General features: G+C 46.0%; 2 protein-coding genes across 2 annotated transcripts; one reads left to right on the forward strand and one right to left on the reverse strand.

The window, feature by feature from the left end:
- The first annotated feature begins 606 nt into the window (after positions 1-606).
- On the forward strand, positions 607-8,663 carry LOC140265146 (olfactory receptor 14J1-like). Its single transcript, XM_072361030.1, has 2 exons — positions 607-1,534; positions 8,626-8,663. The coding sequence occupies exons 1-2, from the start codon at positions 607-609 to the stop codon at positions 8,661-8,663; spliced, it is 966 nt and encodes a 321-aa protein (XP_072217131.1).
- LOC140265075 (uncharacterized) lies at positions 5,698-7,182 on the reverse strand. The gene has a single exon (XM_072360953.1). It carries the CDS (start codon positions 7,180-7,182, stop codon positions 5,698-5,700), a length of 1,485 nt encoding a protein of 494 aa, XP_072217054.1.
- Positions 8,664-12,663: the final 4,000 nt, after the last annotated feature.

Below are 12,663 nucleotides of genomic sequence, written 5' to 3' on the forward strand. Positions count from 1 at the left end.
TTGTAAGGGCCCTTTGCAAGAGGAGAGACAAGGCAGAGATTTTTCATTTCCTGTTCTCAGGGAAGGCAGAAAGGACTGGGGGCAGAAATCTAAAAGGCTTTCAAATTAGAGCACAACTCTGAGACTCCCAAATATTTCTTCAGTCTATCCGTTGTTTTGTGAACAGTCACACAGGTTGTGCTTTCAGCCTCTCATTTCTAATAGGACAGAATCAGTTTATGTTTTTATTCTTTTCTGCAGACATTAAATAGTGTTCTTATCCTGCAAACAGTCTGATTTCTCTAAGACAAACTGAAGTGCAAAGAGGCTCTAAAACCTGTTGGAGTAAAGATATGAGATCTGTAAACAGATCCTGAGAGGAAAATATTCAGGAGTCTGGAATAGGATTATGAAATGAGGAAAAAAAGTAAGATCTCCTTAATCTTCTACTTCTTTAGGGATGGTGAAGCTCATGAAGAATAAATTCAAGTTCTGGACTTAAATGAACATTTTCCAAAGGGAAAGGAAAACATTTCACAGTACAGCAGAAGGACTGTCTTTGAGAATGGTCTGGACTTGTCATTATCTTCTGCACTCTGAACAGGACTCCAAGCCCAGGAACAGCAGATGCCCAACAGCAGCTCCATCAGCGAGTTCCTCCTGCTGCCGTTGGCAGACACGCGGCAGCTGCAGCTCCTGCACTTCTGGCTCTTGCTGGGCATCTACCTGGCTGCCCTCCTGGGCAACGGCCTCATCAGCACAGCCGTAGCCTGCGACCGCCGCCTGCACACCCCCATGTACTTCTTCCTGCTCAACCTGGCCCTCCTCGACCTGGGCTGCATCTCCACCACTCTCCCCAAAGCCATGGCCAACGCCCTCTGGGACACCAGGGCCATCTCCTACGCAGGATGTGTAGCACAGGTCTTTTTCTTTGTCTTCTTCATCTCAGCAGAGTATTCCCTTCTCACCATCATGTCCTATGACCGCTACGTTGCCATCTGCAAGCCCCTGCACTACGGGACCTTGATGGACAGCAGAGCTTGTGCCACCATGGCAGCAGCTGCCTGGGGCGCTGGGGTTCTCAATTCCCTGCTGCACACTGCCAGTACGTTTTCACTGCCTCTCTGCCAAGGCAATGTTGTCAACCAGTTTTTCTGTGAAATCCCCCAGATTCTCAAGCTCTCCTGCTCAGCCTCTTATCTCAGGGAAGTTGTGCTTGTCATTTTTAGTATCAGTTTAGTCTTTGGGTGCTTTGTTTTCATAGTTGTGTCCTATGTGCAGATCTTCATGGCCGTGCTGAGGATGTCCTCTGAGCAGGGAAGGCACAAAGCCTTCTCCACGTGCCTCCCTCACCTGGCTGTCGTCTCCCTGTTTCTCAGTAATGGCTTTTTTGCCTACCTGAAGCCCCCCTCATTTTCCTCCCCAACCATGGATCTGATGGTTGCATTTCTGTACTCGGTGGTACCTCCAGCAGTGAACCCCCTCATCTACAGCATGAGGAACCAGGAAGTCAAGGATGCAGTGAGGAAATTGATAAACAAATTTGTATCAAAATGTCTCGCTCCAATAATAAATGTCTCGCTCCAATTTGCAGGAGAGAGGCAAGGTTCTTTGATATGTGTATATACCCGGCGTGAGATTAAGAAGCAACGGTTCAAATGTTGGTCCAACCAGTTTATTAAAGTCCTGGCCGTTTTAGGGAGATGGGGAAGGGAAGGTGGGCGATAGGAAAAGTAGGAAAAATAAGCAAGGAGTCTGTGGAGAGCAAAAGAGATAGTCACCACCGTGGGTCCAGCGAGGTACACATTAGGTCCGTAGATTTCAGGAACTCGTCTGATCACCGTGGGGGATGGGAGAAAGTCAGGAAGCACTGCAGCAAGCCGGCCTTCCGAAGAGGTTTTCCCCTCGGGGAATTCTCCGTCAAAGGTGTTTTTGGGAGATCGTCTCCAAAGTTCGTCTCCATAGATCGTCTCCTAGATCGTCTCCAAAATTCATCTCCAAAGTTCGTCTCCACAAATCCCCAGTTTAGCGAGGGCCTTTTATCCCCCATTTCGGTGGGGTTGTTTTTCTTCTTCTTTGAAGTTTGAGGATATCTCGAACAAACACTGAATGTCTAAACAAGCATCTTCTGAAGGCAAACACTCTCTGTAAAATGGTTTAAAACCAGCTTTTGTGACATTCCTGGCCCACAGATAAGCCAGCAGGGGTTGGTGGTGCCTCTGTTTGCCAGACACAAGCATTATCGCCTTCTGCAGTGGTCCGCTCCTTCAAGCAGCACCCCTGAAAAAGACTGCTTGTCCTGTCTCTGCTTATCTTTGCAATCATAAGCAGAAATGGCACAATAGCAACCACCATTCACCCTCCTAGATAGTTAGCAGTCGCCAGTCAGAGTCTTATCATCAGAAAAACCTCACGAAGCAAGCTTTGAGACAACAAAAGAAAACCAGATCTGTCCTTCACACCACCCCGTGGCTCAAAGGTTGTTTGAAACTGATGTGCAAATGACCATTCACGGTGGTGAGGAAAGGAAAAAAAAAAAAAAAAAAAGTAAGCATAAGGGAAAAGAGGGATGGGGGATAATGGGGAATTAAATGTTTACATCATCATCATCACTCAATCAAAACCTTGACTGATAACACACTAAACATAAGGTTACTTGTAAGGTCATAATTATTTTCAGTCAATATATGTACATTCATAGAGGCATGTATTTTAGATCTCTTTAAAATAATAATTACTCACAGAAAGTTATTTACAGCTATAGTCACTTATTCCCATTGTTACTTGCTTTACCCTTAGCTCCCTTTTCTATTGAATTAGTAAGCTTTTCTTGTTGACCTGCTCCTACTATTGTTACAAAAATCATCAATGGGCAGTCATTCTTGATGCAATACAGAGTGAGATGCACTGATATCTACCAGAAAACAAACATCTTTACACTGCTGTGTGCACAATGCGTTCAGTCCACTGGGGCAAAACTAATCCTGGGATCTTCAGATCCTGCTCTGGTGCAGCTGCTATTGTTCTTCCCAATTCTTTCACTACAGTCCCTCTTTCAATATAATTTCCAAGCTCCATCAATAAATTTGTCCGGGTCCCTGTTGGGAGAAAATGAAGACATACTTGCTCGGACTAGCAAAAGACCTTCAGAGGTGCAAACAATTCAGCAGACAAGGAGGGATAAAACCGAAAGATTGTAGCTATTCCTGCCAGACAGACCCTCTTGGCATGATCACGGGATGTCTAGCTTGCACACCTGGCATGGGTGTGAGCAGATTTTATAAAGACCATTGGCAAGCCCGCCAAACCTGAGGCGGCTTGGAGTGAGTGGCAAGAGACCATGGGTTCGTGTATGACCAAGGAGCAAGTGGCGAAGACAGAGGAGCAAACGGCAGATAGCCAAATCGTGGAAGAGGAGCAGACGGAGCAGACGACGGGTAGTCAAATCATGGATGAGGAGCAGACGGAGGATTCTCAAATCATGGAGGAGGAGCAGCAGGAGCAGATCGCAGATTCTCAAATCATGGACGACCCCATAATCTACGCATGGAATCCGCTCTACGAAGTCCCAGCCTGGAACAGATGGAGAAGATGACCAGCGCAGAAGGAGGTGAGCGCCAACATCGAGCTGCATCTCGCGCAGGAATGGTTCCACGGCAAGATGGGACCAGGGTGCAGTGGGCGGCTCATCGCTGAGCGGATGCTGAGGGAGTACTGCACCATGATGGGGGCTCCCGACGGCTCCTTTCTTGTAAGAGAGAGCGGGACATTCATTGGGGACTACGTCCTGTCCATCTGGCGTAATGGAGGGGTGCAGCACTGTCGCATCCATTGGTGGCAGGATGCCAACAGCCACAGGTACTTTCTTACCAACAACAGAATCTTCGACAGTCTCTATGACCTCATCTCCTATTATCGGGAGACACCGCTGAGGTACAATGAAATGGAGTTGAGACTGACAGTGCCTGTGCCTCGTTCCAAAGACTGGGTGCCGCGGGACGGCACCTGAAGATCGAGCACAGCTCCAGCACCATCTTCCTCAGGGCAGGATGGAAGATCCAGCACCATCGTGCGTGAAAAGAGAGTCATATTTAATAAGGCACTTGACCAAGTTCATATTATTTAAGTTCATTGTTCACAATAAAAGTTTTTGTTCTGCACTAACCACAGAGTCCGTGTCTAATTACCACAGGTAAACTTTGATTGTATTTGCCTTTCTTCACCTGTATGAGACACTGCATTCTTATCCCTACCTAGGGTTTCTACTGGCACACCAAATTGATCACTTACTTTGTCTGTAATACTGGTCCTATCAGGGGTAATAATTAACACAAAACTAAGGGCACGTGCACTTCCAATGTTGTGCTTTTGTCCCTATTCAGAAGTAACGATTTGTTTACTTTCTGATCACAAGCGGCAGAGGATGGGGGGGGGGCGGTGAGGAGGAGCAGCACGAGGAATGCGTTCTCTTGCGGCACTTCCACCGCCATTTACCATTAACATTTACATTTCCATATATCATTTTCATTTATACTTACATATACCATAAACATTTAACAATCACAAAGACAGTGACAATAACCAATAGTATCAAATAAAACAAATAAATAGGGGTATTTGTGTCAGTTGCTTTCTCCATTCAGGAAGTCCCAGTGTAAGCCAAGATCCAGACAGGAATTCTTTTTGTTTTGTTTTGTTTTCACATCGTTCACCTCTTATCAGTCCTGATATCCCTGTTATACCTTGCCAGTCCTTGCCTTCTTCAGCCTGTGTTTGTTCCAAACTTTCTCACTTTCCAAACTCTCATCATTACGTAAACTACTAACATTCTCCACAATTTGTACCCTCAGTTACACTTCCACATACCCTCAATTATATAATTACACTTTTCTTATACCATCAAAGCAGTTTGTCCCATTCCCTTCAGAACCCACAGATTAAACAATACAGTTGGCTCATTTCCCAATTTGTTAGGAATTTGGAAACACTATGGAGGAATTACATGCAAATCACAATCAGTTTAACCAAAAGGGGTGAAAGAAGGGGTCAGAAGGAATGGTTATTACTGTGCAGAGTACCATAAAGCCAGAATAACCTGTAAAAACTCTGAACCAAATTGTGAAGTTTTAAGAGATCCAAGGACTTATATCAATCACAATCCACAACAAACAAAACATAATACTATTGCAACCAAAATATGTAATCAAGAGGTATATTCAGCATTCTAGCATGATCTCATCTTCAATTTTCCTGTCACAAAACACAAATGGTTAAAGTCAGCTATCAGCCATTCTGTGTTCAGTAAAGGTCCCACGAGGATCTTCTGTAAAATAAAACAAGACAACTTGCCCTTTTGGGGCTATTGTTAATACAATTAAAAAATGAGGGAACAATCCAGCAAGAGTTGATTTTACATTTCTTTATCGGGGTGTCCTTAGCCTTCCAAGGATATTTCTTAAGGGATTTCATTAAGGTTAGGGAAACTGTCCTCAGGTTAGCTGAGTCAGTTGACACAGGCTGGCCAGGGAGATAAGTGTTTCCCTAGCTTATCAGTAACTGTATTGTGACTCACAGGGGCAATAGGCAGGAGTGGTAAGGCCTTGGGACAGAAGGTGTTAAATCGAGGATCTCCTTTTGTTGTGAGCTTTCTAATACATCCACCCCTCACTGCCTTCCCCCCCCCCACCTCCCACTCATCTGGGGGAGGGGGCGAAAGCATCAGCTTTCCTTGAGCTTCCTGAGCTTTTGTTCTGGCCACCAGTTAACTAATTTCTCTAGTCTGACTGTGGGTAATCCATTCATCACATCTCGTGGAACACCCTTTTGCCAGCCAAGTGTCCAGAGACGATTACGTTTATGACCAATATTTCGCCTACCTGTTCTTACTGGCAATGAGACCCTTCCAGTTTCACTAAGCTTTGGACTAGGTGGCCCAGGGGCAAGGCTGACAGCTGCAAGCCTCACTTCCCTTGGGTCAAATTTACTAGTGTTAGAAATCACCGGCCCATATTTTCTTTCATAGTTAATTAATTCTTGGGCAACCTCCCCCCATGTCCATACTTTATATCCTGACTGCAGATGGTTAGAGGTTACAGTTCCTTCTAATGCTGCCTGGGTTCTTTCTCTCTGAGGCAAAGCTTGTATTTTTCCTTGTAGTTGTATACCTATAGGTTTCAGTGATTCTGGAAGCCCCCTAATTAAAGGAGTCATCCTTTCAGGATCAACAGGCATCATCATAGGTGATTCATGATGTGGCTGCAACTTTCTATCATACATCATTTGCAAACAGGCAGCCTTTTGGACACTTTCAACCAATTGATCCACTGTCCCATTAATAGCAAGAGGGTCTCCCCTTTCTAAAGGGTTAAGACCACCTGCCCAATAGGCAGCCCTCTGCGTTAGGGACCAGGGAGCACGGTTGTTACCAGTAGTTAAAAATACTCCTGGACCCCAATAACCTTCAGCTTCCTTTTCAGTTAACATTATTTGGTCTCCACCAGTGAGACTGACTCTCCATACATACTCCGTTTCTGATTCTTTTGGAGAACGGCTAAAATCCTTTTTCAGTTTTGCTAATTCAGTGACAGAGAAGGGAATTTCTTTAACATTCATTTTAGGATCCAGGTCCTCACCATTATCAAATGCATATTCAGTTTTTATCAAAGGACGCAACTGGGTTGGCGAGTCCTCTAGTTTGTCAAGCCCTTCCCTCATTCCTTGTAGTTCCTTCTGAGGAAAAGTTTTTTCTTGAGGCAAATTATGGACAACAGCATTGCTAGTATTCTTATATGCTAATAGTTCCTTAAACGCCATTTGCAACAAAACTGAATTGTGTTGCTCTCTTTGTAATTGTTCCTCAAGGTTCACTATTTGATTCTGCAGAGTTTTTACCAATTCTTGCATTACTTTAACTGATTCCTGTAATGCTTGTATGGTTTGGGTTTCTGCCGAATGTTTTTCATCTCGGAACTCCACGGCTGCTTTTAAAGCTGCACCGAGTACCGCACAAATAAATGATTTTCCTTTCCCGGCTCGGGTACGAGCCCCATGTTGTAAAACACAAATGCGGTCTGAAACACTCTGCAAGTTATGCCAGTTTTGTCGTGCCCAATCCACCCCTGATAAAGAGGGCCGAGCACCGTGCTTTTCTAAAAGGTCAAATAGCACATTTTCACTTTTCATAGTGGCAATACTTTCACTCATTTCTCAATACCCTAAAAGATCTACACTAAGGGAAGAAAAACACTTAACTCCTTACCCCTCCCCAGGGAGGCACGCACCAATTAAACAAATGTAAATGCTACAATCATGCCTCCCTTTTGTTTAGAGGAGCACACAAAGACAGCAGGCTAAAACAACACCTTTTGGGTTAAATCGCCCCTTATTTTCCTGCGAGGCCACACAGAGGAAAAAAAAAAAAAAAATGCAAATTCCGCACCTAGGTTACAAGTTACTTAAACCACAAAAAATGCAAAATTGTCTTCTCGAGGAGGCACACACGTATAAAACAAAAGCAAATAGTCAAAATTAATTCATACGTCCCTGAGAGGTAAACACAAAAGAAAGTAAAGTTTCAGAATATGGAGCGGTCTTCCTGGAGAGGTGCTCACATCTAAGTTACCAAAACTGTCGCTCCTTGCAACTCCAGGAGGTGCACATAGAAAAGTTTCAGGCTATATCTGGGAGGACAACACTCTCACGGCGGGCATTCTGTCCGTGACGCCAATAATAAATGTCTCGCTCCAATAATAAATGTCTCGCTCCAATTTGCAGGAGAGAGGCGAGGTTCTTTGATATGTGTATATACCCGGCGTGAGATTAAGAAGCAACGGTTCAAATGTTGGTCCAACCAGTTTATTAAAGTCCTGGCCGTTTTAGGGAGATGGGGAAGGGAAGGTGGGCGATAGGAAAAGTAGGAAAAATAAGCAAGGAGTCTGTGGAGAGCAAAAGAGATAGTCACCACCGTGGGTCCAGCGAGGTACACATTAGGTCCGTAGATTTCAGGAACTCGTCTGATCACCGTGGGGGATGGGAGAAAGTCAGGAAGCACTGCAGCAAGCCGGCCTTCCGAAGAGGTTTTCCCCTCGGGGAATTCTCCGTCAAAGGTGTTTTTGGGAGATCGTCTCCAAAGTTCGTCTCCATAGATCGTCTCCTAGATCGTCTCCAAAATTCATCTCCAAAGTTCGTCTCCACAAATCCCCAGTTTAGCGAGGGCCTTTTATCCCCCATTTCGGTGGGGTTGTTTTTCTTCTTCTTTGAAGTTTGAGGATATCTCGAACAAACACTGAATGTCTAAACAAGCATCTTCTGAAGGCAAACACTCTCTGTAAAATGGTTTAAAACCAGCTTTTGTGACATTCCTGGCCCACAGATAAGCCAGCAGGGGTTGGTGGTGCCTCTGTTTGCCAGACACAAGCATTATCGCCTTCTGCAGTGGTCCGCTCCTTCAAGCAGCACCCCTGAAAAAGACTGCTTGTCCTGTCTCTGCTTATCTTTGCAATCATAAGCAGAAATGGCACAATAGCAACCACCATTCACCCTCCTAGATAGTTAGCAGTCGCCAGTCAGAGTCTTATCATCAGAAAAACCTCACGAAGCAAGCTTTGAGACAACAAAAGAAAACCAGATCTGTCCTTCACACAAAAGCACTGAACTGCCCATCTTTTGGAATTCATGGCATGTAATACAGCTCTTTACTGCTGCAAACTCTTTGTTTTGTTTTGTTTTGTTTTGATCATTTCTTATAGGTGCAATGTATTAATTTTTATTTTATTTTTTTTAGATACTGTAATTCTTTTCATTAAATGAACCAGGCTCTCTGTGAACCTTAAGAGAATAAAGGATGTGCAGTGACTTGTTCTCCTTCTTGTGAGACATTTCTGGATCTGTCGGCGTCAGATATGCTCAGATACTCACAATCCAGCAGGAAGCACGCAGCTGTTCATCAAACTGTGTGGTGAATTCAGCCTGCAGCAGCTGATGGGCCATCCCTGGGCTCCTGGCTCGGGTCTGTGCTTTCAGATTCACATCTGTCACTGCCTCTGTGTTGTGGTTTTGTGATGTCTGTTGTCGGTATTCCACAACAGAACATCATAGAATCACAAGGTTGAGAAGGACCTATAATATCATCAAGTCCAACCGTCCTCCTTTACCATACCTACAGAAAACCCCTAACCCATATCTCCTAGCTCCCTGTCCAGTCACTTCTTGAACACTGCCAGTGATGGCGACTCCACCACTTCTCTGGGCAGACTATTCCAGTGCCAGACCACTCTCTGAGAGAAAACGTTCCTTCATATGTTCAGCCTAAACCTCTTCTGATACAACATGTGGCCATTTCTTCAGTCCTGTTTGTTGCCTGGCAAAAGAGGCCAAGCCCCTCCTCATCACAGCCTCCCTTCAGGAAGTTATAAAGTGCAATGAAGTCTCCCCTGAGCCTCCTCTTCTCCAGGCTAAACAATCCCAGCTCCCTGAGCTGCTCCTCATAAGACTTGTGCTCCAGACCCCTCACCAGTTTTGTTGCCCTTCTCTGGACACGTTCCAGAGCTTCAATGTCTTTCTTGTAGAGAGGAACCCAAAACTGAACACAGTACTCGAGGTGCAGCCTCACCAGAGATGAGTACAGAGGAATGATCACCTCTCTGCTCCTGCTGGCCACGCTATTTCTTATACAAGCCAGGATGCTGTTGTCCTTCTTGGCCTCCTGGGCACACTGTCAGCTCATATTCAGCCAAGCATCAACCAACACCCCCAGGTCCCTTTCCTCTTCACAGTCATCCAGACACTCTGCCCCAAGCCTATAGAGCTGCATGGGGTTGTTGTGGCCAAAGTGCAGGACCCGGCACTTGGCCTTGTTGAACCTCATCCCATTAACCTCATCCCAGCAATTCAGCCTATCCAGATCCCTTAGCAGGGCCTCCCCACCCTCAAGCAGATCAACACCACCTCCCAACTTGGTGTCATCTGCAAGTTTACTTAGCTTGCACTCAATTCCCTCATCCAGGTTATCAATGAAGATGTTAAACAAGATTGGCCTCAGAACCGACACTTGGGGGACACCACTTGTAACGGGTCGCCAGCCGGACTTAACTCCCACTACTCTCTGAGCACGATCCTCCAGCCAGTTCCTTACCCAAAGAAGGGTATACCTGTCTAGGCCACGGGCAGCCAGTTTCCTCTGGAGGATACTGTGAGAAACCATGTCAAAGGCCTTGCTGAAGTCCAGGTAGACTACATCAACTGCCTTACCCTCATCTACCAGCCTGGTCACCCAATCGTAGAAGGAGATGAGATTGGTTAAGCACAACCTGCCTTTCATGAATCCATGCTGGCTAGGCCTGATCCCCTGGATGCCACGCATATGCCATGTGATCTCAGCCAAGAAGATTTGCTCCATAACTTTACCCGGTACCGAGGTCAGGCTGACAGGCCTGTAGTTCCCCAGATCCTCCTTACTACCCTTCTTGTAGAGGGGAATCACATCAGCAAGCCTCCAATCCTCTGGGACCTCTCCAGTTAATCAGGAGCACTGATAGATGGTAGAGTGGCTCAGCAATCACCCTTGCCAGCTCCTTCAGCACTTGATGGTGGAGCCCATCTGGTCCCATGGACTTGTGACAGTCCAGGTGGAGGAGGAGCTCTTTAACTGTCTCCAGCTGAATCACTGGGGGTGTATTCTGCATTCCATCCCAGACTTTCAAATCGGGGCATGAAGTGCCCTGAGGACAACTGTTCTGCCCATTAAAGGCAGGTGTAAAGAAGGCACTGAGGACCTCAGCCTTCCCTTATTCTCAGTGGTCACATTCCCTGTTGTATCAGGTAAGGAATGGACACTTTCCTTGGTTCTCTTCCTGTTGATATATTTGTAAAAAGATTTCTTATTTTCTTTTACCATCGTGGCCAATCTACATTTGATCTAGGCTTTAGCCTTCCTAACTTCCTGCCTGCATTCCTTAGCAACCTCCTTGTAGTCTCCCCAAGTAGCCTGTCCCTTCTTCCAGAGGACGTAGATTCTCTTTTTCTTCTGGAGTCTCAACAATTGTTCCCTGTTCATCCTACGGCTCGCCTTACAGCATTCAAGGACACCCTGTTCTTGTGCCTTGAAGATTTCCATTTTGAGGAGCATCCAGGCTTCCTGGACCCCTTTACCCGTAAGGAGCTACTCCCAAGGGACCTGTGCTGCAGGTGTCTTGAACGGGTTAAACTCCACCCTCTCGAAGTTCAGGATAGTAGTTTTGCTAGTCACCCTTCTGACATCTCCAAGAATAGAGAATTCTACCATTTCATGGTCGCTCTGCCCAAGACAGTCCCCAGCCTTCTCATCTCCTACCAGTCCTTCACTATTAGTGAAGAGCAGGTCTAGCAGGACACCACCCCTGGTAGGCTTCTGTACCAGCTGCGTAAGGAAGCTGTCTTCCATACAATCTAGAAACCTCTTAGACTGCTTCCTCTGGGCTGTATTGTATTTCCAAAATATCAGGGAAGTGGAAGTCTCCCAAGAGAATGAGTGCTGGTTATTGTGTGACTTCAGTAAGCTGCTCGTAGAAAGCCTCAAACCATCTCTTCATCCCCATTAGGTGGTCTACAACAGACCCCCAGCAAAATGTCACCCCTACAGGCCTTCCCCCTGATCCTTACCCACAGACACTCAACTTTACCATTCCGAAGCCCAAGCTATTCGATATCAAAACTCTCTTTAATATAAAGGGCCACACCACCACCCTTCCTCATCTATCTTTTCTGAAGAGCTTGTAACCATCCATCACAGCACTCCAGTCATGGCAGCGGTCCCACCATGGATTGGTAATAGCAACTAGATCATGGTTTTCCAGATGCACAATCGCTTCCATCTCCTCCTGCTTGTTGCTTAAGCTGCATTCATTGGTGTAGATGCACTTCAGCTGAGTCATCTGCCTCATCCCCAGATCAAGCATCATTCCCCTAGGCTCACCTCTGGTGAGCACTGTTTGGTCCTCTTCCCCATCATGGCTAGTTTAAAGCTCGTTCGATAAGCCCCTCTATCTTCTGCGCTAGGATTCGTTGCCCCCTTTGAGATAGTTGGGTTCCATTCATGGATAACAGGCCTGAGGCCAAGTAAACTGCCCCATGATCAAAGAACCCAAAGTTTGTGGCTTAACACCAGCCTCTGAGCCAATGATTCATTGCTTGTGCTTTCCAAGCCTGCTCTGTTTCCCTCACTCCCTGAAGGTATAGAGCAAAAAAATCGCTTGAGCTCTCGCTCTTCGAACTAAACAGCCTTCACAGCCTTGTGTGCCTCTGGTGACGCAGTGGTAGAATTGCTGCTTGCAACACCAGAGGCCCGGGGTTCGAATCCCCCCTGTGGCGCAAGTGGCAGAAATGCTGCTCTGCTACACAGAAGGGCTCGAATCCCAGGAGTTGGACTCGATGATCTCTAAGGTCCCTTCCAACTCACACAATACTATGATACTATGATATGATAAACCCCTGAAATTTCTTTTCACAGTTTGTAGGCTTCTCTGAGCAGTTTCATCACTGCCCACCTGAACTATGAGTAGTGAAAAATCATCAGTGGACCAAACCAGCTTTGGGAGTTTCTTGCTTATGGCCTTGATCCGGGCCCCAGGAAAGCAGCAGACTTCCCAATGGCTCAGGTCTGGTCTGCATATGGAGCCCTCTGTTCCTCTAAGAAGGGAGTCACCCACT

The sequence above is a fragment of the Excalfactoria chinensis genome, unplaced genomic scaffold, assembly GCF_039878825.1.
Source record: "Excalfactoria chinensis isolate bCotChi1 unplaced genomic scaffold, bCotChi1.hap2 Scaffold_68, whole genome shotgun sequence".
NCBI classification, from domain to species: domain Eukaryota; kingdom Metazoa; phylum Chordata; class Aves; order Galliformes; family Phasianidae; genus Excalfactoria; species Excalfactoria chinensis.

Coding starts and splice junctions, on each gene's coding strand:
- LOC140265146 (XM_072361030.1), top strand. CDS start 607: ATGCCCAACAGCAGCTCCATCAGCGAGTTCCTCCTGCTGCCGTTGGCA. Junction 1,535..8,625: donor AAACAAATTTGTATCAAAAT/GTCTCGCTCCAA, acceptor TTCACACAAAAG/CACTGAACTGCCCATCTTTT.
- LOC140265075 (XM_072360953.1), bottom strand. CDS start 7,182: ATGAGTGAAAGTATTGCCACTATGAAAAGTGAAAATGTGCTATTTGAC.